General features: G+C 43.8%; 2 protein-coding genes across 3 annotated transcripts in view; one reads left to right on the top strand and one right to left on the bottom strand.

The window, feature by feature from the left end:
* The window catches only part of ERCC8 (ERCC excision repair 8, CSA ubiquitin ligase complex subunit), a 355,379-nt gene that overhangs the window by 160,476 nt on the left and 169,381 nt on the right, over positions 1-25,522 (bottom strand). The gene's annotated exons all lie outside the window — the stretch shown is intronic.
* Positions 7,164-25,522, top strand: part of ZSWIM6 (zinc finger SWIM-type containing 6) — a 99,471-nt gene continuing 81,112 nt past the window's right edge. For both annotated transcript variants that reach the window (XM_079995308.1, XM_079995307.1), the window contains exon 1: positions 7,164-7,914. In XM_079995308.1, the coding sequence (XP_079851434.1) occupies positions 7,179-7,914 (736 nt within the window). In that variant the 5' untranslated portion in view covers positions 7,164-7,178. The remainder of the gene's footprint in view (positions 7,915-25,522) is intronic.

The following is a 25,522-nucleotide window of genomic DNA, read 5'->3' as shown; positions in this document are numbered from 1 at the left end:
AAAGAGTATTAAGCACCCACTACAATTCCCCTGCTTTTAACTGCCCCTTGCCAAAATGGCTTTTTAAATTGGCACTGAAGTTCCAATACATGCATCTGTGCATAATGTATTGTTATCTCTAAACCACTTAACCTGCTAGGAAAAACATAACAGCTTCACAACAGTCTACCAAAATGACCAACTTTCCTTTTTTTACTAGCCTGCATGCCCCCCAAATCTGCTTCAGAGAGCCCCCCAACCCCCACAGAGCTGATTTTGAGGGTGTGGTGTGGTGTGTATGTGCATGTGTGTGAAGGGGACAAAAAAATAAGATGAAGCCACATTGTGTGAATGGAAGTCTATATACAACCCACAGTGTTTTGGGTGTGTGTGTCTGTGTCTGTCTGTCTGTCTGTCTGTCTGTCTGTCTGTCTGTCTCTGTGTGTGTGTGTGTGTGTGATTGCAGCATTAGTCTTGCAATGGAGTAAGCATCAATGAGAACTGTGGGATTTAAAAAGGCATTGGTTAGGGTACTGTGTGGACTGCAATCATATGCTTCAGGTTACAGACTCTGCTAACCCAGAAACAGTACCTCGGGTTAAGAACTTTGCTTCAGGATGAGAACAGAAATCATGTTCTGGCAGCGTGGTGGCAGCAGGAAGCCCCATTAGCTGAAGTGGTGCTTAGGTTAAGAACAGTTTCAGGTTAAGAACGGACTTCCAGAACGAATTAAGTACTTAACCCGAGATACCACTGTATTTAGAAATAAGACCCATTAATACATTAAGACACTTCCATGGAATAATCATGGAATCAGAGTTCAATGTACCTTTTATTTACCATAAATATTGGCAGCAGGGTTTTGCAGTTAAAGGTGGACCTATATGTTTCCTTCTACCACTTAACTTAATGTGATCTAGGTTGCTTTCCTCAGTCCCAGAAACTATTTTCAGTATTAGGGCTGAGCCTGAGTAACTATAACCAGCTTCCCATACATAGGTACAGGAAGCTTGCTAATTTACTACTGTACTTAAAAACACCACAACAGGCTCTGTTTCCTGTAGGTGGCCATGTTGGTCTGACGCAATCGAAATACATAATTTTATTTTTTTTAAATTGTCCAGTAGCACCTTAGAGATCAACTAAGAACAAACTTTGTTGTTCTCTAAGGTGCTACTGGACAATTTTTAAATTTTTTAAAATTTATTTTGATAGGCTCTGTTTCCTGTAAGAGATAAATAGCTACAGGTCCTTCAAACAAGGAGTCACTAACCTTTCCAAGGACTTGCCTCAGGGCATTCAGAAGGTGAAAATAAGCCTACAGAAATAAACTAGCACAGATAATCAAGCTGACTCAGACAATTAGGTACAAAATACAAAGAAACTATCCTGATTGTATTACAAAGCAGGAAGCTTCAGGTGAAAGTGAAATTACCAGTCACAGTAATTTCAGCATGTGTAATTGGCAGTTTACTCAGGCTAGGTGCAATGAAAGTCCCTGCCCCAAGATAAGTCATTCTGAAGAGGAGCTGCAAAGAACAAACTTTTAAAACCACCTGGGACAATTTATACTGCTACCTGACCACCAGTTATTTCTATGCCTCTTAGAAAACAGATATTGATCAAGTTATTGTGTTAAGATCTACAAATTTCCATTCCAGGTAATGAGTTCAAACCAAGATATAAGATTTAAGTTGTACATGAACTTCAGCTGGATTACTCCCTTAAAATGTTTTTTGCTGAGCATACGTTTAAAGTGACCTCTTCCTCATTCTATCAGAAATACTGAACTGCTAGGTTTGAGTGGAAATATTTAAATTATTAATGTTTCCCAACAGAATAATAGAACAAAATGTTATTTCTGAAATATACTCTTCTTTTAAAACAGTTCAAAGAAGTACTTAAATCTAAACATAACAATTCTTTTTTCATTTTTATTCTTAGAGTAGCCTAATTAAGATTCACTTTTCTTTCAGAATAATATACAAAAACTTAAGGAGCTGTGAACTGTCTCCAACATGTTCTCTTCATATGTCCCACTTACTACATCAGTTTAAATATTCTGTGCCAAAACAAAAACATATATGCTATTCTTGTTTCTGCTTCTGTATGGCAGACTTTTTCTCTAAGCAACAGAAGAAGATATACTGATATTTGCAACCTACACTGCTCTAACAGCATTTGAAGCCATAATTCTCATATTTCCAAATTAGTTTACCAAACTTTGTATAAATACTTTTTAAAATGCTGACTTACAAAGAAAGGTAACGGTATAGTAAACTCTGTGACTAATGGTATACATCAAAGAAATGTTAATACTATTACTCATACCTTAAAAATTCCTTTCTATTTCCCTCCTACCATCACAGCCCTCATGCTGGCATAGAATAGCTGGAAGAAACCTCAGAGACCATCTAGTCCAATCTCCTGCTCAGTGTAGGATCTGCAATGCAGCATGCAACTACAGCATTCATGACACATTACTCTCCAGCATCTGTTTAAATACCTCCAGTGAAGAAGAGCCCACCACCAGTTATTGTCTGTTCCAGGCATAGGAATGGAGTATGAGTGCGTGCAGCATCCCACTCTAATAGTGTAAAATGTATTTTTCTCATGCAATGCAAGCAGGCCTTTCTGCTTAAAGTTGGCAGAGCTCTTCACATTTTGCAGAGAAGCCACAACAAGATAGGCATGTGCAAATGACATGTCAAACAACATTTACCATATTTATCCTTATAGATGTGACATACAAAAGGGAAAGGGAGTATGGGACAATTTTAGAGCAGCTGTGCACTACTGAGGTGTGGGGGAGAAGACAAAACGGTCTCAGGCTCATATAGTGTAGCTGAGATTTGGTAGCTTTCTGTAAGAAAACTACTGTGCATCTGACCCAATTGTTCAGCAAATAGAGAAAATCTCACTATTTTGTATCTGCTTTGTCTATTTTGTATCTACTCTGATCTTCCACTGGTGAAAAGTGTTTCAACTGCTCATACCACTTTCACAGAACCACCAGGCCAAGTGTTAAAAGTTGCCAATTCTAATATATTTACAGCAGTGGTGGCCAAACCTGGCCCTCCAGATGTTTTGGGACTACAATGGCCATCATCCCTGACCACTGGTCCTGTTAGCTAGGGATGATGGGAGTCAATAGTCCCAAAACAGATGGAGGGCCAAGTTTGGCCAGCACTGATTTACAGGGTCAGCTTGCTAACACATGCAAATACTTATAAGCAACTCAACTCTGTATGGAGATGAAAGTTAAGCATCTTTCCAACATGCTTGATGAAGAGTTCTGGAAGTCAGTCTTGTATTTAAGGCTTAAATCTTAAGCCATACCCTGGTAGCCATAAGTGGCAAGGAACTGTATCAGACAATTGAGTGGGTTGATGGAATCCTCCAAGCAGAGAAACCAAACAGGCTGCCAGAGGCGGGAAGCTCCTTCCTGTAGCTGACATGGATAGATAGATAGATAGATAGATAGGGGGCTGCTGTGGGAGAGCTCCATCACTCCTTCCCAGCCCCCAACAGGCTAGTAAAGATTTATGTATAGAAACATGTGAACTTATATACAAGCCTGCTCTAAACAAAACATTATTTTCATACTCCAAGTATCTGTTGGTACAGGATCTTGAACACGTCTTAAGCCACAAGTCCAGGATGCCTCCTTCACATGTCCCTTCAGCCCTTTATTCACTTTACTGGTGGACCAGCTGATAGCATGGATGTGGGAGGGGGCAGGGAGGAGCAGTAAAACCATAGAAATACTTAACCAGCTGACCAATCATGTCAGATCTGCCCCCTCTAACAAAAGTCCTGCCCCCCCCCCAGCAAAAATCCTGGCTACGCCCACGGCTGATAGGGCTTTCTGGCATAGTCCAGTCCATTCCCTAAAATGTCTTTAGTTGAGGCACCTCAAGTGCTGCTCAGCCTACCAATGATTCATTCTTTTCAAATGTCTAAACTTTAGTCTTAGTCTACTTGGGCACATTTTTAAACTTACACTTCAGGAACATAGGGCTTGCCTCAGAGACACTCTGGAAAAATCTAACTGAATAAACCTAGCTACTCATTGATACTTCTTAAACATCTCACATTTCTTAAGACTCTCCATTAGCTCAGAACAACTCCATCACATATTCTCACTACTTATTCTAAAGTGTCAACAAGTAATACTCTGAAATACACTGCTGAAAAACAGTAAATATTCCAAAACTTAATAAAATCTCTAAGTACCATCATTCCAAAACACATCCCATAGTTTTAGACAGTAAGCCCACCTTTGACCATGCCTCAACATAACTCTTATGACACCTTATTTTTCATAGAAGTCACCTCTTCGTAGAAGAGCAACAGAGACAAGCTAATGGCAGAGTGCCAGGACACAGATGAATGGCTGGAGGCTATACTCACAAAGCTGGCATTTGTGCAAAGGATGACTGATAACACAGTCCTAACCATATCTACTCAGAAGTAAGCTCCACTCAATTCAGTGGGACTTACTCCAAGGTAAGTGGGGATACCTATCCATTCTTAAGGAAATCAGCCCTGAGTGCTCACTGGAAGAACAGATCCTGAAGCTGAGACTCCAATACTTTGGCCACCTCATGAGAAGAGAAGACTCCCTGGAAAAGACCCTGATGTTGGGAAGGATGGAGGGCACAAGGAGATGGGAACGACAGAGGATGAGATGGTTGGATAGTGTTCTCGAAGCTACCAGCATGAGTTTGACTAAACTGCGGGAGGCAACGGAAGACAGAAGTGCCTGGCATGCTCTGGTCCATGGGGTCACGAAGAGTTGGACACAACTAAACGACTAAACAACAACAACAACAAAGTGGGGATACGACTGCAGTTTTACTTAAGCATTGGTAAGTCCATTAAATCAGGGACCAAAATTACCAATTGAACCATTCGTATTAGCCAAGCTGAAATGCCACCCTCTGCCTGGATAGCTAAGTTGGGTAGAATGTGATGCTGTTAACACCAAGGTTGCAGGTTTGAAACCCATATGGGACAACTGCATATTCCTGAATTGTAGAGGATTAGAGTAGATGATCCTCAGAGTCCCTCCCAACTCTACAATTCTAGATGGCTAGCCCTAACTATAACATTTTTAAAAACAAAAAGAATAAAGGGTGCTAGAGACCACTCCCTGTGGGGTCTGACAGGCCTGGCTTAGGTGCTGACATTAAGTCTCTTTGCTGCTGTCCTCATCCACTGATCTCTGGGTGGTCATTTTGTGGGGTCTGGTATCCTCATTTGATTTACAATTCCCAACATCATGTTTAATAATGGAGGATGGGAGTTGTAATTCTAAACATCTACAGCGTACAAAGTTGCGTACACTAAATTAAAGTGTGTATGTACTCTAGGCTGCTGTCGGGTCTGCATATTTGAAAGCTTTCCCATATGGCAGAGAAAAATACTTCCAGAATGTAAAAGAACTGAACTAAGTGAGAACCCTTGTCCCCTTTATGTGTTGTGGGTTATGTATTCAGTCTTGCAATCCCAATTTTTCACTTTCAAAGTTATTTCCTATGGCATGATTCGGGACTACAATGTTCAGGGTGCCTGACCCTACAAACTCAGCTGCAGCAAATGGAGCAAGAAGAAAGAAGGAGGGGTGTGTGTAGAAACCTAATTTCAGAATTACAAGTAAGCATTGCTTTCCTCCTGCTCATGTTACCTGCAGAGTGTTAGCCTTCCTGAAATCCTTATGCCCTTATAACAGGTGTGTGTAGGATTAGAAAAGTCGCCAGAATTTATCAATATGTAGGAGCTTCACCCACACCTGCAATCCTGTTGTCAGGGAGCGCTTAATCGAAGCACACAGCCTGTCCACCTGTTTTTTGTTTACTAAAAATTATATATACCGCCTGATTGCAGAAAAAAACTTCAGAGCGGTTTACAAAAAAAAATACACAGTAGGATTATTAAGTAAGAGCAATCAAAACGTTCAAAAACAAATTTTAAAAGTTTATTTCACAAAATAAACACGGGAAGGCCGCGCAGCGTGAGGGGAACCTCCTTTCCCAAGTTTGCCCTGCAAACTTAATCCATTCGACCGCCCCCCAATTAGTCGACACACCTCAGGGAGGCGCTAAAAAGCGTGAAAATGAAAGCGCCTTGCTGGCACCGACAATTTTATAAAGGTTTAACCCGCCCCCTTCCATATCACTCCCCCCCCCCAACACACACTTTTTAAAATTAAAAAGCGCAACGTAAATGTGTTTCCCAGTTCCCACAGTGAGGCTGTCCGACTAACCCATCGCCGCCGCTTTGCCTTTGGTCTTCTTCTTCTTCTCCTCAGACGAGCAGCGAAGAGAGCGTGAGGATGCCTCAAGGGCGCACAGTCTGTCTGTCTGGCCCGAGGGCAGCGACGCGACCGTTAAGAAGCGGCCGGGCGCGTGAGGCGACCCAACGGCCGCTCGCTTGCTGCTACCGTATTTCCCCAGTCGCGCGAGCCTTGCCGCTTTCGCTCCCCTCCTCCTCCTCCCACTTTTGGTTTTTGTTTATCCCGCCTCCCTCTCAATGACTTTTCCTGCTGAGCTCAGAGGAAGGATGACCGGGTGGAGGAGCCGCGCGGAGGCGGCGGCGGCGGCCACACCCCTCACCCGCCTTCGCTTCCGTAAATGGTGCCACAGAGGGGTCCGGCGGGCCCCGCCCCCTTTCCCCACCGCGCGCGAGGCGGGCTGGCATTGGCTGCCGACGCGTCAGAAGGCCGGCCCCCCTCCTCCATGCGGCGGAGACAAGATCGGGGTGTGTGTGTGTGTGTGTGTGTGTCTGACAAGATCGTGTGTGTGTGTGTGTGTGTGTGTGTGTGTGACAAGATCGTGTGTGTGTGTGTGTGTGTGTGTGTGCGCGCGCGACTCCGTCCTTTCCCCGAACAGCCCTCGGCTCTCCCCTCCCCGGCCCCGCCCTCCCACGTTTGAACAACGCCGCCTCCCCGTCACAGCTGACGCGTCGAGCACACGGCCGCCGGGCCCGTTCTATTTATGTTTGTGGCCTCTGGCTTTTGCATAGCCCCACCCCTCCCCGCCCCTTTCTCCGAGGGCCGGGCGGATGGGCGCCGCCCACCTTTGCCCATATATGGAACTGAGGGGCGGGGCCCCGCGCTCCGGCAGCCTCTCGCAGCGCTCCTGGTGCCGTTTATAGAGTACAGCCACTTCCGCTGTCTGTTTAGAAGCGGCGCGATCATGGCGGAGCGCGGTCAGCTCCCTCCCCCCGCCAAGCGCCTCTGTTGCAGACCCGGCTACGGCGTCGGGTGCAGGCCGGGCCAGCGAGCGGGCGGCGGCGTCGAAGGCGGCCTGGGCGGCGTGGGCAGCGGCGGGTCGCTCTGCATGGCGGGGCCTTCGTCGGCCGCGGTGGCCGCCGCCTCGTCGGCCGCCGCCGCTTTTCCCCCTGCCCTGGCCGCCGCCTATGCCGCGCTGGGGGTGCTGCCGCTGGGCAAGACGCAGAGCCCGGAGTCGCTGCTGGACATCGCGGCGCGGCGGGTGGCGGAGAAGTGGCCGTTCCAGCGGGTGGAGGAGCGCTTCGAGCGCATCCCGGAGCCCGTGCAGCGCCGCATCGTCTACTGGTCCTTCCCCCGCAGCGAGAGGGAGATCTGCATGTACTCCTCCTTCAACACCGGCGCCGCTGCCGAGGACGCCGCCGCCAGCAACCCCGCCGCCGCCGCCGCGCCCGGCGGGGGATCTAACGCCGTCGGGTCCACGGGCCCCGCTGGGGGCACCGCCTCGGCCGCGACCGCCGCATCCAACAACAACAGCGGGGGAGGAGGCGCCGGAGGAGGAGGCGGCGGCGGCGGCGGAGGCGGCAGCACCGCGCCCGGCGGCGGAGGAGCAGCGGACGCCGCTGGCGACGAGAACCGGCTGCCCTTCCGCAGGGGCATTGCTCTGCTCGACGGCGGCTGCGTCGACAACGTCCTGCAAGTCGGTGAGTCACTCGGTCGTTGGGGGGCAGGTTGGGGTGGGGTGGGACCGACGGGGAGGGCGAGGGCTTGTTTCCTCTCTTTGCCACCCCCTTCCTTTCCAGGCACTGGGTTTTGGGTCACGGTCTCTTCTCCTCCCACATTCTCCAAACATGACCCCCCCCCGCTTATCCACCTGTGCAGTCATGCCGTCCTTGCTCCCTCCCCGTCCGATACTCCCAAGCTCTTTCTCCCACCGCACCTGCCTCCCCTCGTTAAAGACACATTTTTCTTTTTCTAGACGTTAAACTCCTCCTCCCTGCTCGCCTCTCTAACCTAGCACCCTAAGAGTCTAAGTCCATCCCCGCAGCTTCCTCTCCCTGGCACACATGTCGCTAACCTTAGCTAGCCTTTTCTCTTTCTCTCCTTTTAAGTCTCCTAGTGTTAAGCTGTCCTGTTTAATCGTTATTCCGCTTTTGCCTCCAGGCAGTCTCCTCACCCCCGCAGGATTTCCTTGGGCTCCCTCCCCCTAGGAAAAAACATACCCAGGATTATCCCAGAACAGTCTAATCCAGCACTAGTAACTCGTCCCCTCCCTCGCTGCCCCCTCCTTCCAGCTTCTGCTGTCTGTGTGATCAAAATACTCTGAAATACAGTAAGAGAGATGCTCCTGTCTGTTTTATTTCTCTTTTCCCTTGTCCTCTCCCCCCCCCCCCAACCTCGACCCGAAGCATCAGGGAGTGCGAATGGAAGTGAATCAGCAGAGGGAGCCCCCAGGGAAAGTGCGGGGGGAAAGGGAACAGGAATACCTCCTTATCGCTAAACAAAGACATTTCTAGGACAGTGGCAATTGAGAAGGAGATGCAATCTCCCACTGGCTTTGCACAGACTTCTTGGATGCTCATGTGGCCAGTCTGCATGTCCCCATCCTCCTAGATTTTGTTATTGGTGGCACTGGGGGTAGGTCATTGGGTCGTAAAGCTGTCAGATTGCTGATGAAACTGGGACTGAAAGGAGGTCTGTCTGCGATGAAAGGGGGGGGGGGAGAGAAGAGAGCTGGCTGCCTGCCTAGGGGGACTGCTGTGCAGGAAGGCAGAACCATCTTCAAATGCTGCCAAATAGCTTCAGGATATAGCAGGGTTTTTCCGTCTCCTTTTCTTGATGGGAGGAAATGCTGATTTTTCTATGAAATAATCCTCTTCCCCCCTGTTTATACTGATCCTGATTCTCTGTGGTGGAGAGTTTCCATTCATTGCATTTAACTCCTCCCTTCTTTGAATCAAAGGGCACTGGAGGTGGTTCTGCTTCACCATTCCATCCATCTCGAGTGGGAGGGTGCCAAGGGATTACTTCTGTCATGTAAGGGGGGGGGTGTGTGTGCTGGGTTTCCATGTCTGGTTTTACCCATTTCTCCTTTCTGGCTCCAAAGTCTCTGCTTGGAGAAACAGGCAGATGTGTGGTTTATTTCCTTTTTAGAACTTCCTGCTCAGGGTGAGGTTCTCAGTGGAGCTGAATCTTTTTGTAGCGTTTTTAAAGAGGGTTATGTTTTGGCTGCACATCACCAATGCCTTCAGGAAATTCCCCTTGGAGGGAGGACCTGGCACCTCGCTCATTTTCATGTTTGTGTCCTTTTCAGCTCTCTCTCTCTCTGTGTTGGTGTGTTGCTCAATGAAAAGGGGGAACCAAACAAAAGAGTCTCTTACATTGCTTTTCACTGCCTGCAAAACAGCAAGGATCTGACAAAGGGGAAGGAGATCTGGAGATTTTAAAGCTGCACAGCTCAGTTTTTCATCTGCTCAGTTTTGCTCAGCTTCCTCTCTCAAGAAATTTAAATTCCAGCTGCGTGTTTGGGGTGTGTATGTTTCTTCACCCTTTGCCTGCTGGCTTTTGAACATGGATGGAGTGTCTTTTTTTCTTTCTTTTTTAAAGTGTGCTGAAACCCACAAAGCTCAACATCATAGTTCCTCCTCCACAAGATCACCTTTTACTGGTGATGTTTAAAGATGTGGACATGTCTAGCAATTCAAATTTTAATGTAGTCATGCCTGTGGACGAGTGTGTGGTGCCATTCTCTTTTCCCTGCAAATGATTTAGCTTTGGGCACTCCTCTAAGTTCTAATTAACATTCCTCAGACTTCCAGATCTGTCTTTTTAGTAGGGGTTTGAGGCATCTCTCTTTTTCCTGGTGGCACCACCAGAGCTGCGTCTCTTCTGGTTTGGCTGGCATTGCCAAGAGCTTGTTTTTGCCTCTGCTTGACTCCACTTGCAAGGGATGAGGAATGACAGGAGTGCACATAGGGAGGGTTTTTTTGGCTGATTACATTTAAGCTAGGAATTCACTGTGAAAATAAAGCCAAGGGGTGATAAATAAAAGATGCAATCTTCTCCAGGAGACAGACACCCAGCATGGGCTTAGCTTTTGCTTGCTTTCAGCACTTAGAAGAGGCCTCATTGAGAACTCCTGAAGGGAGGGGAAAAATAACTTGTGCTGCTTCAAAAAGGGGAGGGCCCTTGAGTGATGTTGGCAAAGGTCAATGTGAACAGAGGAAAATATGCATAAATAGAACTTGTGTCCTCTGCTGCTTCTGGAACACTTAAATAAAAATGCAGTAAACGCTTTACACACTGGACACACACTTTCATTTCTTTCTGACATGATCCTTTTGGAAACCATCCAGGCTATTAATGTATGGAAAATTTGCATTTCACAGCAGTGTTAAAATGTGACTCTATACGGGGTGTGGTGAGCGACGAGCATAACAGATGCTGAAGTTTTCCAAATCTCAAATATTTTCCTACAGCAAATGTTGGGCTCATTAAGATTTGTGTAAAAAGGTTTTTACACAGCGCAGAAACAGCCAGTGAATAAGCTTCTGAGATAGGTAGGACATTGTGAATCGTCCTCCTCCCATGTTGCACTAGATTTTTGTGAATGGATTTGAGATAATTGGTTTTGTGAACTGACTTTATAATGCACTGTTAGCATTTTATGTCCTAGCCTCCTTTGCTTTTGTTGCAAGTTCCCCTGGGGGCTGATTGGTTGAAAGGTGGGGTAAGTATAGCACTGTGCAATGAGTGGCTTTGCGGATTTCAGCAATCATCTTTTTGTAATCTCCAGACTTCACGTCTATAGTGTGCATTTTATCCACACATTTCAAATTCAGTGAAAGCATTCTGAAATGTTGCAAAATGGTATGGTCTGGGCAAGATATCTATGAATGCCGACTTGCATCCTATTGATAATGAAGAGCTTAGATTTGCTGGCTATGCTTGTGTAAGTCATTCAACCTTTTCCATGATATATCTTCTGAAATCTGAATGCACCGCGGTGAATATAGGAAACCGCCTTAATACCATTTTGGAGCATTGATCCGTTTAACTGTATACTGTCTAAACAGATGATGTACAGCGTTTCAGGCATATGTCTTTACCCAGCTGTATACCTGCAGATGCTAGGGATTGAACCTGAATGTTTCATATTCAAAGCCAGGTACTGCTGACCTGTGAGCCCTATTTCTTGTGTAAGCCCGCATATGTTATTCTAAATGTCTGTACAACCTCTGTTTTGGGAAAACCTCATGCCGAAACCATTGGTCGTGATGAAATAGTTTTACATGTGTTTGCCACTTCACCCAGTTTCTTAAGAAGTTAGAATTATGTATAACACAGAGAACCTATTACATTTGTTGATTATTACATCAGATTTCACACTCTGAACTCATAAATCTCTTGTAAACTCTTTCTCAAACAATAAATTGTTGCCAAACCTACTACCTCAGAATTTCTCAAAGCTGTAAAGGCCAGTGCTTTAGACAGTATGCCACCATATAAAGGAAATACACAAATACTATAAAATTCTGCCTCACTTCTTCATGAATATAGGGCAATGAAAGTCATGTCCATATGGGAATACGCTATTACTTACTATTATTAATACAGACACACATCTTTTGTAACCATGGTTGCATATTGTATTATCTGAAAGCAGCAACTGGGGTTGTTGGGTTTTTTTTAACCCCTTAGCATTAATTTTCAGGAAGGAAAACACAAATACTCATTTATCAGAAACATGGGTTTGGTAAATAAGCATCCTTCAGTGGGAAAAAATTTGGTTAGTTTCTGTAAAAGAATTACAACAGCAATTTTAAGTGAGCTAACATTCATATTAATTTTTAGTGGTCATACATTAAAGTGCAGGTCTAGTATCAGCAGAATTGTGCAGCTTTGCAGCAATTACAGTTGTTCATAGGGAGAGGGGTGTGATGTTTCTGCTAGTCGTATCGAATAATAGGGAATTTGCCATTCCCTAGTAAAGAGCCAGACCATGTGGAACATCCATTAATTTACAAATGGAACAAATAGTTGTTTTTCCTTTCTGATCTGTTTCCCATGAATATGAATACTTTGAAATCCATCAGGATTTATTTAGAACACCAAGCAGTTATCTGCATTTGTGGACCTTTGAGCAGCTTTATGTATGTGTGGGATAGCAGGTCTTAATATTTATGACGCATGCATGTTTGGTATTTGTATTTTGGTATTTTAATAATCATAATAATAAATAATAAAATTGTATTTTCAGAGTTTAAGCTCCGCTATTAGTAATTGTTTTCAGACTCTCACTACAATTACATTGTGGCTTACATTTCTATCTTGGCTATTTCAGTTAATGACTATCTACCTTTGCTCCTCAGCATTTATTTATTTCTGTGCTGGATTTCTTGCTTCTACAGGAGTGTAGGCTATGTCATGTCCGCCCCAGCTGCAGCTCTGCTATTGGAGCCATGCCACAGTTGCATCATGGTTTGCTGGAGCCCTGCATGTTTCTGAAACTGTCAGAATGAAGTGTAGCTAGAGCTTACAGCAGGGCAGGTTCTGCTGCAGCATTTCCCAGGCACATTTCCACTCCCTCCCTGAGCCTTGCCGTTCTCCATGTGTCTCCTGCCTGTGCTCCAAATGCCAGTCCCTACTTTAAAGCCAAGAAAACAACTCCATTTGTTTTTCTCAGGGATTGGCATAATTATTCTTTCTGCCTGTGTTCTGATCTCAGGGGTGAGGAATAATTCCACTTCCAATAAGACCTTATATAACTCCCCCCGCCCCCCACATTTGTTATGTTGTCATCATAGTAAATTACTTTCCATGCTTTAGGTTTTATAAGCGAACACTTCCACTCTGCCCATTGCTATACATGTTCCTGAAGTTTATGCTTATAATTTCTAAACCAGCCTGAGTTCGAGTCAGTGAAACCGAGGCTCAGTTTTCACATAAGCCTATGAACTGAGAACTGCATGTTCTGGTTGGCATTAACAGCTGTGGTTGCTACAGTTATATGGAGGGCAGGGTTCAGCAGTGCCACTGCTTGCCTTCTCACACCAAGGTGATATGGCAGTGATTTTATTGCCTCTCTGTTGTTGCCTGGAGATGCAAGCAGTGCTTGTAGCAGTGCTACGGTGAGGGCTGAAACAGAGCTTTCTGACTCTACCAGCTGTCAGACTAACAGAAGGTTCATTTACACCTGAGGCTAGTTCTCAAGGTTCCTGTGCAAACCCGCCCTAAATTTTCTTAAATCCCAACACCTAGTCTTAACTGGCTTGTTAATCAGGTTGCTGATTAAGTTTTGTAGCATGTAACTGTTCCTGAACTCTGGCCCAGTTGTGGCATTGGCTGATGACCCTGATATATTCCTATCTGTTGAAAGTCCATAAAGGAACTATTGAAACTAAGATGGGTATATGGTGGGCTGGTACTCGGAGTCAAAAGGTAGTTGAAACAAGAACAAATTAACTTTGCATAAAAGTGAGGAAATAACAATGTTCCGTGCAATTTCAGCTGTCTGCCTGGTGACTGCGCGCACATGGTGCATATTTTTGGCACTAAGTAGCACCTGCATAAAAACCCCACCCTGAACATCGATGAAATCAGCAGACTGCTGATGCTAGGTAACCCACTTTACATTGCACAACTTAAAATGCTTCTAGGGGGTGGGCTGGTTAGAATTTCACCTGCCAGTTAATCCAGTTTTCATGCCAAGAACAACTTGGGTGTTGGAGCGATGCAACACTTGTGTCGTGCTGGCACATAGCCGAGGGAAGTGGGTGTACTTGACCCTCCACTTTTCTGGATCTGATCTGGAAGGGGGAAACTTAGCAACTTGAGATGCATATCAAATGGATAGCAATGCTAACCCAGTCCATCTTTAGCATAGTAACTGATTTAGAATGCTTATGCGTGACAGTAGTTTTTGATTAAATGCAATTAGCATGCAAATAACAAAGTTCCCTCCTCTTATTGTTGTTACTACTACAGTTGTTTATAATCCTGCCTTTCAGGTTAGAAATCATTCTAGCCAGATTGCAACTATTGTGATCAATGCCTACTAAAGAATGTTCACAATCAGTAGTCCCAATATACAACAAGTCTTCAGGATCTATCCCACAGTGGAGCTGCGTAGTGGGTGCCCCTGTGGCAGGATGAATCAGTGCGGCTCTGAATGTCTTCTTCGTCTGCCTCCTTTGCTTTCCTGGGATCTTTCCCGTAAGACAGCTGATGGTGGTTGGTCCTGTGGGTGAAAGGCAGTCCTGATGGAGCAGGCTGTGTTGACTTCTAGGAACTGTAGATACCTTTGACACTAGGGAGTGGCAAAGGTATCTACAGTTCCACACCAGGCATCAGATGTTACAGCTGCTACCCTGAAACTCTGGGCCTTGTAGGGAAATAGGGCCAGCCTGGGAAAGTATGCCAAATTGAGCAAATGATTAGTTTTTCACAGGGCAGGTCTTTCTCACCCAGGTTTTGCTGGTGGTGGCAAAAGCAAGAGTCCTTCTCTGTCCAATCAGTTTCAAAAAAAAAAAGATCTTGGCATTCTACAATCTTCTCTCTGGCTTTCTGCTATCTTGGTCCTCTAATTTCTGTTTAGCACTTTGCTCCCAAAATTATTCACTTTTCTCATTACTTGGACCATTTACACTCCTCAAATCCCTGCTCTGGCTTCCTGCTAGCCCTGAAATCCAGTGCAAGTTTCTCAGTGAGCATTTCCAGTGATGCTATCCTGTTCCTTCAAGTGATTCCCTTTGTACCTAGAGTTATCTTCCAGATCTGGTGATGTAATCTTCCACTTCCTTTAAACCCCCTTCCCCAGTTCTCCCCTTCTCTGAAGCCCTTGGCACAGCCTCCAATCTCAGTACCGTAATTATAGCTCTACAAGTAGCTAAGCCCAGCTATGTAGACATAACAAAGGACTACCACCTATGCTCACTTTGCTTGTTTACAAAAACTTTAAAATGTCCATACACTGTGTGAAATTTAATGTTTTGTGATCACACTTATTGTCAACCATTCCTACACAGCTGATTTGGTGGGCATGTGGGCAGGCTGTTTGATATCACACATTGCTCCTCCTTTTTTTGGCACTTAATCTTGAATATATCAAGGATCAGACCTTTAACCCTTGGTGGGGATTTGCTTTTGTATGGAAATAATTTCCCTTACCTCCCCTTGCTCTTGTGAAATGGGTCCCTGTAGTGTGTAATTGGTTTATAAAAGCCTGTTTACTAAGACTGTACTTCTTGCCTCCTGGTGTTAGGGCTGCAAGCTAAACTGATGTTTTTCCCTAAAAGCAAGATGAATTCACTTTTGAAGAAGCCTCAAGTGCAGTATGAATGAACATTAGTTATTTAAATCTATAAAGTATATTAGAGAACCTTGGAATGATACGCATCACCACACCTGGAAAAGGATGGCTTAAGGTTTTTTTGTGGGTTTTTTTTTTAGAGTATTGCTGCTTGTTGGAAGCAAGCACATTTGACAGCTTTGAAATTGCTGGAAGTTGTGTATGGGCAATGGCTGAGAAGGTCTGACATTAATTGGAAAGATGCTGTAGAACCTGTCAGTAAGTTTAAATTCTTGCTACTGGAGTTAGCAATGATTGGATACATTGGAAGTTCATTTACTGAATTAATGTGTTGAAGAGCCAGGTGATCTACCTCTTGTCTTGCTTTAACAGCCTGTCTGTTTTTATAAGTCATCTTCTGTTAATTGGTGTCAGATTAATAACAGATTTTATGGAAGACATGGTGGGGGTGGGGGGAGATAGCACACAGACCCAGAGCCACACACACCCTGTTGTACATTCCCTTTTCCTTTGGCCACAATCTCCTTTTGTTTCAGTGATCCTAGAGATGGATAATGTCAGGTTTTCTTGGATCCATGTTAGAACAGCTGGGCTTTAAACATTATCTAGTTTCTTGCGCTTATGCAATGCTTGCTGGTGTGCCGTAAGGGTAGCTTATTGCCATTTTCTGTAGTGTCCTGCCCAGTAGGATTATTAGATTCTTAAATACTTAACTGCTACGTGGTTCAGTTTATACAACCCAAATGATGTTGGGTTACGAGACGTTGGACTGGTTATACATGTAGCTTGTCTTGCTATTTGTTGAAACAGGTTCCAACCACAGCATCTTCCCCTGGGATGGAGATTTGATCAGTGGCATTTACTCCCTTCCCTATGGATTGGTGGCTTTGGGGCCTCAGGCTCTGGCAGAATAGGTCCTTATAGGTTAACTAACCTTTAATTAGTTAAAAAAGAACACAGCTTCTGTTAGTCCCTTAACCCAACTTCATGCTGAGCTAAACTGTTCCTTTTTTCTTATTCTGTAGCGCTTTTTACTGTAAGTATACTGGTTGCATTGCCTACAATCTCTGCGGGCCTTTCCTTTACGATTCAGGCCAGAGAATTTGTTAACAGCAGTAGCCCTTTCCTTGATCTAAGATAATTGCTTGAAACTCCCCCCCCCCCTTAATGTAGCCTTTGTTTTGAAAGATGGTTATCTGTCCTTGAGGACAATTTTTCTGAAGGACTACAAATTGTTGTGGCTTTCTCAGAAGGCCCTGACAATATCAGGTTCACCAGGGATCTAGGAATTCCATGCTGGAGCTGGAGATGCAAACAGTATCTATTCCAGTCTGACTCAAGAGTTTCAAATGCTCGGTCATAGCTTTTCCACTGCTTGCACTTTAGGGAAAGGCAGCAATGGTGTCATTGTGCTACATTATAAACATACTAGGCAACATATCTGTATTGTCTATAAATATTTCTTCCTGGGAAACACCCCTGCCACCCGGAAATGCCATTGACGCTGCAGTATGGCTTAGGTGAATGATTACTTAGGAAATGTAGCTATGTAAGTGTTTCACCATTTGTTGTCAGCAGAAGCCCTTCCCCCAAGAGGCAAGGTCTTGTTCCTGGCCAAGTCTCTGGAATGAAGCAGGAGTTCAAAGGGAAACCTCTTGCTCCTCTCTCCAGCGCTAAGCTTGGAATGCAGGCATCAGAAAACAACAGAAGTGGAGTCTGGGCAGATGTCCATCCTTCTTTTGCCCTGCTGGATACTTGCAGGATCAAGGCAGGCCCCAATTGTCTCCACCTGCTCTCTGTAGCTCGGAGCTCAAAATGGGAAGCAGGGACATCTTGAGGGGTTTGCAGTTGTGCTCAGCATGTACAGCATCCAGCCAATTTTTGTGCACTGGGCTAGTAAAACACTCCATCACTTTTTTTCATAGGCAGATGGCCAGGGAAAGGTCAAGAAAATGTCAGTATGTTGGCACAAACCATATAATGTTGTTTGGGGACATTCCTTTAACAGAGGGCAGCTTTCTTGCCGGGTTTTTTTAAAAACTGGACTAGAAAAATCCCTCAAATACCGTTAACATTAGTTTTCAGTTGTAAGACATTTTTCTGAGACAGTTTATAATATTTTCACAACATTTTTACTTTAAAAAGATGTTTTTACTTTTAACTGCAAACAATAAAAACTCATAGTTTACTACATTGACTGGTCAGGTGTTTTTCCCCCTTTCATAACCTAGATAAACACAATTTTTTATCTTGAAAAGAAATAAAAACATGTGGCATGGGGTTTATATTTAACTTACAGTATTTTCAGTTAATTCACTTGATAAAGTGTTGCATAAGTTGTTTTTGCGATCTTTCATATTCAGTATTTGGTGGCTTCTTGGTTTATGCTTTTGTAAATGTTAGAGATTTGGGTACATCAGCATGTTTCTGCTTGTTATGTGAATTCTTAACTATTTGGATGTTGCACTGAGGTTAAGCACTATCTGATTGCTTTCCCCCCTTCCGTTGGCAGTAGATAGTGCCCTGATTTGGTTAGAGTGGTTTAGGAGTGTGGCAAACCTATCTTGGTATGCTCTGACGTTGGAAATGTCAGAGTTCTGAAAGAAGTGTCAAACTATCCAAAATAGAATGATTCAGTCTTCTGGAATTGATTTCTGAATAGGATATTTTAACAATTTAACCCTTGATATTACACATGACACAATCCAATCAAATTGGGCACTTTAAAGTCCCATTGCTCTCAATGTGAGGGTCAAGCACATGCTTAAATCTGCCCATTTATTATTAGCAAGAGTTAAATACTTAACTTTGGCTGGATGGTGCCCAGAGAGAACACTGTCCATATGGTGTGTGGGTGTATAACTGTACTCAGATCTGCCATGTGGATGTTCCTGTCACTTGCTTTTAGCTATTGCAGTAGGTGGTTTTTAACCATGAAACAACACCTTTCTGAATTGGTATCAGTACATTGTTAACGGTTTTCTGCTGCCGGTTCATGGTGACTAGAAGAATGCAGATAGAAAAGGCTGTACAAAAATGCAAGTTATTAGACTTTCAGCAGTTGGCATCTTTGCTGTGCAGGTGTTGTTTATCTGGAAGCAAACAAACCTACTGATCCCACAACAGCTTCTTGTTGTGTCTTAGGCTGAAAACTCTCCATTATTCAGTTTCTTGTAGAAATATTGTTCTAACCTTTTGCATTTGAAAGCTTCAGTTTTACCAAGAAAAATGGTTACCTTCTGCTAACAAACCAAAGATGCTATGAAATGATTTCTCCTGCATTAATGCACAGCTAGGCAATGTGCTGTAAATCCTGAAAGAGACACTGGTCCAGTTTGCATGTACCACTAAGCCAAACCATATCTGCAAGTGAGAGAGTACATTGGTTGCCAGAGCAAAGATTATGGTTGCTGCCCTCCTCTCTGTGTCCTGCTGCATTACATCCAAACCCAGGTTCATAGAATCCTAGAACTGTAGAGCTGGGAGGTAGCACCAGGGTCATCTAGTCCAACCCTTCAGTGCAGGAATCTTTTGCCCAACGTGGGACCCAAATCCACAACCCTGAGGTTAAAAGTCTCATGCTCTACTGACTGAGCATGTTAGTTTGCTTTTGACCACTTGTGCCCAAGTGAAAATGCCTGGGCGCCAGGATGGCACCTGACATCACTATCTGGAAGTGCATGCCTAGAGATCATTGGATCTGGACTGTATTCACACATTAATGCCCTGTCCTGTAGAATGTTATCAGTTGTATTTTATCTCCACAAGCAGAATGAATTTCTGGAAGCAAAATGCTTTTTCTGTGTAGCCTGAGCAGGAACAGTAACCATTAAGAAAAAGAGGCCGGAATACGCCAATATATATGTGGACTTTCCCTGGATCAAGTGAGTTTTTTTCTGAACTAGCCAGATGATTAACTGAGAATCAGTCACAGTCCACAGTTTGAAAAATAAGAATTTAGAGCCGTCTTGCCCCCAAATGGCAACTAGACATTCCGTTTTGGTCTAAGGAGTCATTTATATGTATCTGAATTTCTAACACTGAGCCAAAGGGTTGTAGGATTGGGCTAGCCAGTGGTGTCCAAACTGTTTTCAAAGGGGGTCAGATTTGATGAACCAGAGCGCCAACCAAAGTTGTTGACCTTTTTAAAGGATTTTTAACCCCAGGAAATAAACTGCCACAGGGGCCAGATTAAACCGACCAGCGGGCCAGATTAGGCCCCCAAAACGGACTTTGGACATGCCTGGGCTAGGCTCTTTGCAACTTAACACACACTGCTCATATGCCAAGGCCTGGCTGAGAGGAGGAGGTAATGTTCATAATGCAAGTTCACGAACACAGACTTAAAGAGCCCTCTGTGTTCTCACAAAGCTAGTAGCCAGTGTGGTGTAGTGGTTAAGAGCGATGGACTCGTAATCTGGGGAACTGGGTTCATGTCTCCGCTCCTCCACATGCAGCTGCTGGGTGACCTTGGGCTAGTCACACTTCTCTGAAGTCTCTCAGCCCCACTCACCTCACAGAGTGTTTGTTGTGGGGGAGGAAGGGAAAGGAGAATGTTAGCCGCTTTGAGACTCCTTCGGGTAGTGATAAAGCGGGATATCAAATCCAAATCCAAACTCTTCTTCCTGATGTCTGTACTTTGTTGCTTTCTGAATGCTCAATCTCCACCCCCCTCCCAAATCTGTCTCAGACTCCTGTTTGGAAATTTTGCTGGCTGCTGCGCTGTGGATAATTTCAGGTCTGACTCATTTTATTGAACACTTTAAATTGTTGCTCTTCCCCCATGATAACAGTGGAGTTTCTTGAACAAAATGTTTCTCACTTGAGTCAGCATGAAAGGATTTTCTATTAAACCAGTCAGCTGTTTACTTGAAAGCAGCTGACAAAATTTCCTAGTTTTAGGCTCAAAGGGTAAAATGAGCTGGTCCTTTAGGCAGGTTTGGATAAATTCCAGGCTTCTAGAAACTTGAGCCTAGTGTCTGGGGACTGGAAACATCTTTCTTTCCTCTTCTTCTCTCCCCCTACCTCAAAGCTTTGTTTTCTCTGTAGACCAAAGGTCTGGTCTGTAAAGAGAACTGGTGGTCTGCTGAATAATTATAGCAGAGTAATACTGGAAAATAGATAGCTATTTCACTATAGTGATGCTAAAGTGTTAAGAACGGCACAAATGAACTTTAAGTTGGAGCTGGCTGACTAAAGAGGCTGGCAGGTCAGTTTCAATTACAACGGTGGTAATTAATGTATTCATGACTGGCTGAACAAGGGACTCTTACAGCTTAGATATGGGATAACCAATGTATTGCCCTCTGGAAACCAGTGTCAGAAACTCAGAGATATAAACTAGGTGCCAGATGGCACCTTAAACCTAGGTTACGGTTGCCACAATGGAATGTCTATTCATCAGGTCTAGATGACACTCAGGTTCCCTTTCAGCGCTACAATTCTATGTTCTCAACTACATTGTTTGACTGTAGCTTGCTCTTGCAACGATTCACTTGTCTCAGTGTGCAAGAAGGAGAAACACACACAGTGGAAATGGGATTAACTATGGGCTACAAGAGAGGTTTTTAAACTGGTCTGTGAGTTCCATGTGGGTGGCTTGTGGAAAGGCTGTGGCACAGTCAAATCTATCTGTACACAGCCCTGCACTTATTTTCCTTGATGTCATGATGCCCAGCAAGGGGGCCATAATTCACGCAGCAGTGCAGAAGCAGAAGATGTGCATCTTGTGCTTCGCCTGAGTTAGCTGGCTCAGTGGAGACGTCATTCGCGAACCTGGCACCCAGAAATCTCCATGTAGTCGCAGTTGGACCCTCGCCAGCAGCAAAATGCACCTGGCATTGGGAATTTCAAACACTGCTAGAAACTGTTTGGCTTCAACTCCCATCTACCTCAGCCGGTGTGGCAAGTGGTTAGGGTTGATGGGGACTGTAGCCCAGCAATTTCTGCAAGGCACCGTGCTGGGTACTTCAATGTGCTGTTACTTCTTTGCAGATGTGCAAATTCCGTATGCCTCTAAACCATTTGAGGTCCTGTGTGACAGTCTCTTCATCATTCTCTGCAGGCTGTGATGCTGACCGAGCGTCATCTGACATTTTTGTTTCTTTTGGGTCTCACACTGCCAGCAGCAGCAAAATGGCCAAGCCATCTTGGCTCATTCGTTCCCTTCTGGCACTTTTGCATCTGAGTTTAAATAGTAGTCAGTTGCTTAACACCATCAGTTCCTCATAACCCTGCTGCTCACCCCTTACCTTCCCCAACACACAACACATGGTGACTGCTTGGGTGGGTAGGAGGGGACCACCTTTGCTATTAGGTATTTTGTGGTGGAACTGAGAAGAAGGAAGGTGGGCAGATGGATTGTGTTGAAATGTCACCAAGTAGAAAACAGCACTTACTATGCTGAACTGAAACACTGAAGCATATCTTGTGGGTTCACCTCAGCACTTTGCTCAAGCTGGTTCTCAGACTCTTTAATACTGTCCCCTCGCAATTTGGGGCATGAGCACTTATCTTTTGAAGTGACATGAAGTCCATAGAATACCAAATATTGACTGCTACATTTTCAATCCAATATGTGCTGTCTTTCAGTGTTGACATTTCTTAGTGCTTATTATACAGCAGAGGTGTTTGTGGATATCTTGGAGCTGAGTTATTTGCATTGCTCTTGCATACGACTATGTAATTTCTGTTTTTGTATACCCACAGTATTAGACAATAAGAGCGTTTTTTGTTTCACTAATCTTTGTTATTCATTTATGGCCCATGACCTTCAGTAAGTGGTCTTGGTAGGCAATATTTTCTTTCTACCTTGTGAATGATGTGTCCCGGTGATGATGTGATGGTGGTGGCAGAGTTCAGACTGTTTACAGGATTCCAGCTCATCAGTAATGAATGGTGAGTTCTGATGTCCTACTTGATAAACAAATGCCATATTTTCTTCTCTTGGATCACATCTGTCAAATTCTGTTACTGTTTTCTTTAGGAGAGATAATATTGGTAAATGGTGCTCCTTAGAAGGAAATGAGGCATTGGAAGCAATGATCTTTATGTTGTAGAAAAGGAGAATCCAAACATAATAAAGAAATGTCTAGTTTCAAATCCTCTGTAATTTGTTCCTGGTTGTCAAATACTTACACTGTTAACAATATCAAATTTTAAAGGAATGTACTATTTAAGGTAGGTTGTTTTAAATAAGATAGGCAATACTCTTGACAACTTAATTCCCCGAATAAGGCTAAAGCTCAGAAGAATGCAGAAGAACATGATGGGAACATTGTAGGCATCCAAAACAAGTATAAACCTTTTTTTTAAAAAATAATGAATAGCAGTGATGAAACTTGACTGCAGCTGAATACATTACTCAAGCTTGGCAAAGCCAGAGTTTCTTCTGGAGGAGTTATAAAAGGCTTTCTAGATGACTTACCATTTATATTTTGCACTAAGTTGTTGAGAGTAGGAACTAAGACTTCAATCATATTGGATAGTACGCTTTTCAAAGGTTTGGTATTTGCAAGCAGAGGATTGGTGATCTTGGATATAGCACATTTCGAGCTGATATAAATAGTTAAGTATGGAATACTGATATAAATAGTTAAGTATGGAATACCGATCTGAACATACTATGTGGAATCAACAATAAAACTTGAACAAAGGTTGTATCTTATAGATGAGGTGAAAAGATTATTGACTTTGGCATTGCTCTGCCATCCAGGCAACCAAAATAATGATTTTAAATGGTACACATATACTTATGTTAAAGTTCAAATTGTTCTACTTCTCTCATATAGAATGACCACAAAACTTCCTAGTTTAGTTTTAAGCTTAATGTTTAGAGCAGTCATCAGACTGACCTGATGATACCCAGTGTGGTTGGAGCTGGAATATGTGAAAGATTCGTGAAGGCCCTTGGTTGAGGATTCCTACTTAAATTGCTGTCCTTGTTGAAAAATACTATACAGTGGTACCTCGGGTTAAGAACTTAATTTGTTCTGGAGGTCCGTTCTTAACCTGAAACTGTTCTTAACCTGAGGTACCACTTTAGCTAATAGGGCCTGCTGCTGCTGCACAATTTCTGTTCTCATCCTGAACCAAAGTACTTAACCTGAGGTACTATTTCTGAGTTAGCGGAGTCTGTAATCCGAAGCGTCTGTAACCTGAAGCGTTTGTAACCCGAGTGCCACTGTAATAGATAAACAGCCATGGCTCTCTCCCACAGCATCCCCCAGAAAACAAGCTCTGAAACTGATCAGGCATTTTGTTTTTGTTTTTTAAAAAAGTCATTCCTTTTTAGGAAATAGTTAGCTGTTCATCAAATCGCCATAGCTGTTATCCTCTGTGGCCTCAAGGCATTCCAAAAGGAGGTAGTCTCTCCTTCCCTGTCATATGATGTGCTGAAAAGGTATTTAGAATCCCCTAAGATGCTCCATGATCCTTAAATGTGTAAGCTCCAGCTTTGTGAAGGACAATCGTTTAAATTTATTGACTTTAGTACCAGTTTCAGGAAAAAAATATTGTTGCTCTCTATAGCGTAAGCCAGTTCTGCAGTGTACAGATTCTAAAGTGTAGGAGCTTGTAAACTTTCTGAAATTACAAGGGAATTTTTATTTTTATTTAAAGCTGAGTGTGTTTGTCTGTGCAAGGGAGCTGCTGGCTTTTAAAACTCACAAAGAAAGTTTGACCTGCAGGCAGCAAGTCAGACTTGCCAATTGGAAAGCATGAATTTTGCAAGGATGGGAACAGATATCAGTTGTAGAAGGGAAAATGCACCTGAAGCAACTGCATTGAATCAAATGGCAAGACTAAAGTTTCAGATTCCTGGGTGGCAGCTGGGATTTTTCTGTGCCTAAGCAGACTAATAAACCTGTTCTTGTTGATATTGTGGGCTGATTTGCTTGCCGTTCTATTTAAATCTATGTATAGGTGATGGCTGGCATGGGATTAGTATGCGAGGATTTTATTGTGTTAGGTTTCAATGTTAGAAAACCAGGCAAGATAGTACGCTCTGCTTACCGTATTTTTTATTTTATTTTTAAGAATGCCTTTGATGCTGTATGGTGGAAAGGCAGGATATAAATCTTGGTAATCGGCAAAGCTCCTTTGTGAACACTGAGCAGCTGGTAAATATTTGAGCTTTCAAGGGTAGGAAGGAATCTTACTGCCCCAAAGAGGAGCAGTACTTCTTTAGGGCCTGCATCTTGTGTATAATAGCAAAGCGACTTCTCTTCCCTACGTATTTGGAGCATAATCCATCAGGAAGCTTCCCCACAGATGCCATGTTGAAATAAGCAGGAGCATTAACAAGAACACAGTTGCTGCTTCCATTAATTTTAATGGGCTGGGCATAGGAGATTTTTCTGGTGGGTTGTACTTCATGGGGGAAACCTCTATCCTGCTTCTTCTGCCTTTAATAACACTCAAAATCTGCTTCCTGATGCACACAAAAGGAAAACTTGAACAGCAAGAAGTGCAATATTTCCTGTGGGAAGTAGAACTTCTGCTTTTCACAAGTATAGGTTGATGCTCAACTATTTAATATCCTGAATAGAAGTTCTGTTAATCATGGCTTAGAACTAAGCCAGGCATTGGCAAACTTGGCCCTCCAGATGTTTGGGGACTACAACTCCCATCATCCCCGACCACTGGTCCTGTTAGCTAGGTATGATGGGAGTTGTAGTCCCAAAACATCTGGAGGGCTGAGTTTGCCTATGCCTATCCCATCATCCCTGACCACTGGTCCTGTTAGCTAGGTATGATGGTAGTTGTAGTCCCAAAACATCTAGAGGGCTGAGTTTGCCTATGCCTGAACTAAACCCTTGCTTGAATGTATGTAAGATACATTCGCAAAGGTGTAACTTCTAATTTTGTGTGTGAGAAATAAAACCGTACCAGATAGCTTGTTTAAACATTTTTTAAAAACTCAATTCCTTACTAAATTTGTAGTGCTGCCGGAAGGGTGTTGCCTAAAATTTTTGGGAGTCCTAAAATTAGTTGGTGCTGCT

The sequence above is a fragment of the Podarcis cretensis genome (genome assembly GCF_951804945.1).
Source record: "Podarcis cretensis genome assembly, chromosome: 11".
Lineage (NCBI taxonomy): Eukaryota > Metazoa > Chordata > Lepidosauria > Squamata > Lacertidae > Podarcis > Podarcis cretensis.
The sequence above is the reverse complement of the archived record's forward strand: the minus strand, read 5'-3'. Positions and strand labels throughout refer to the sequence as shown.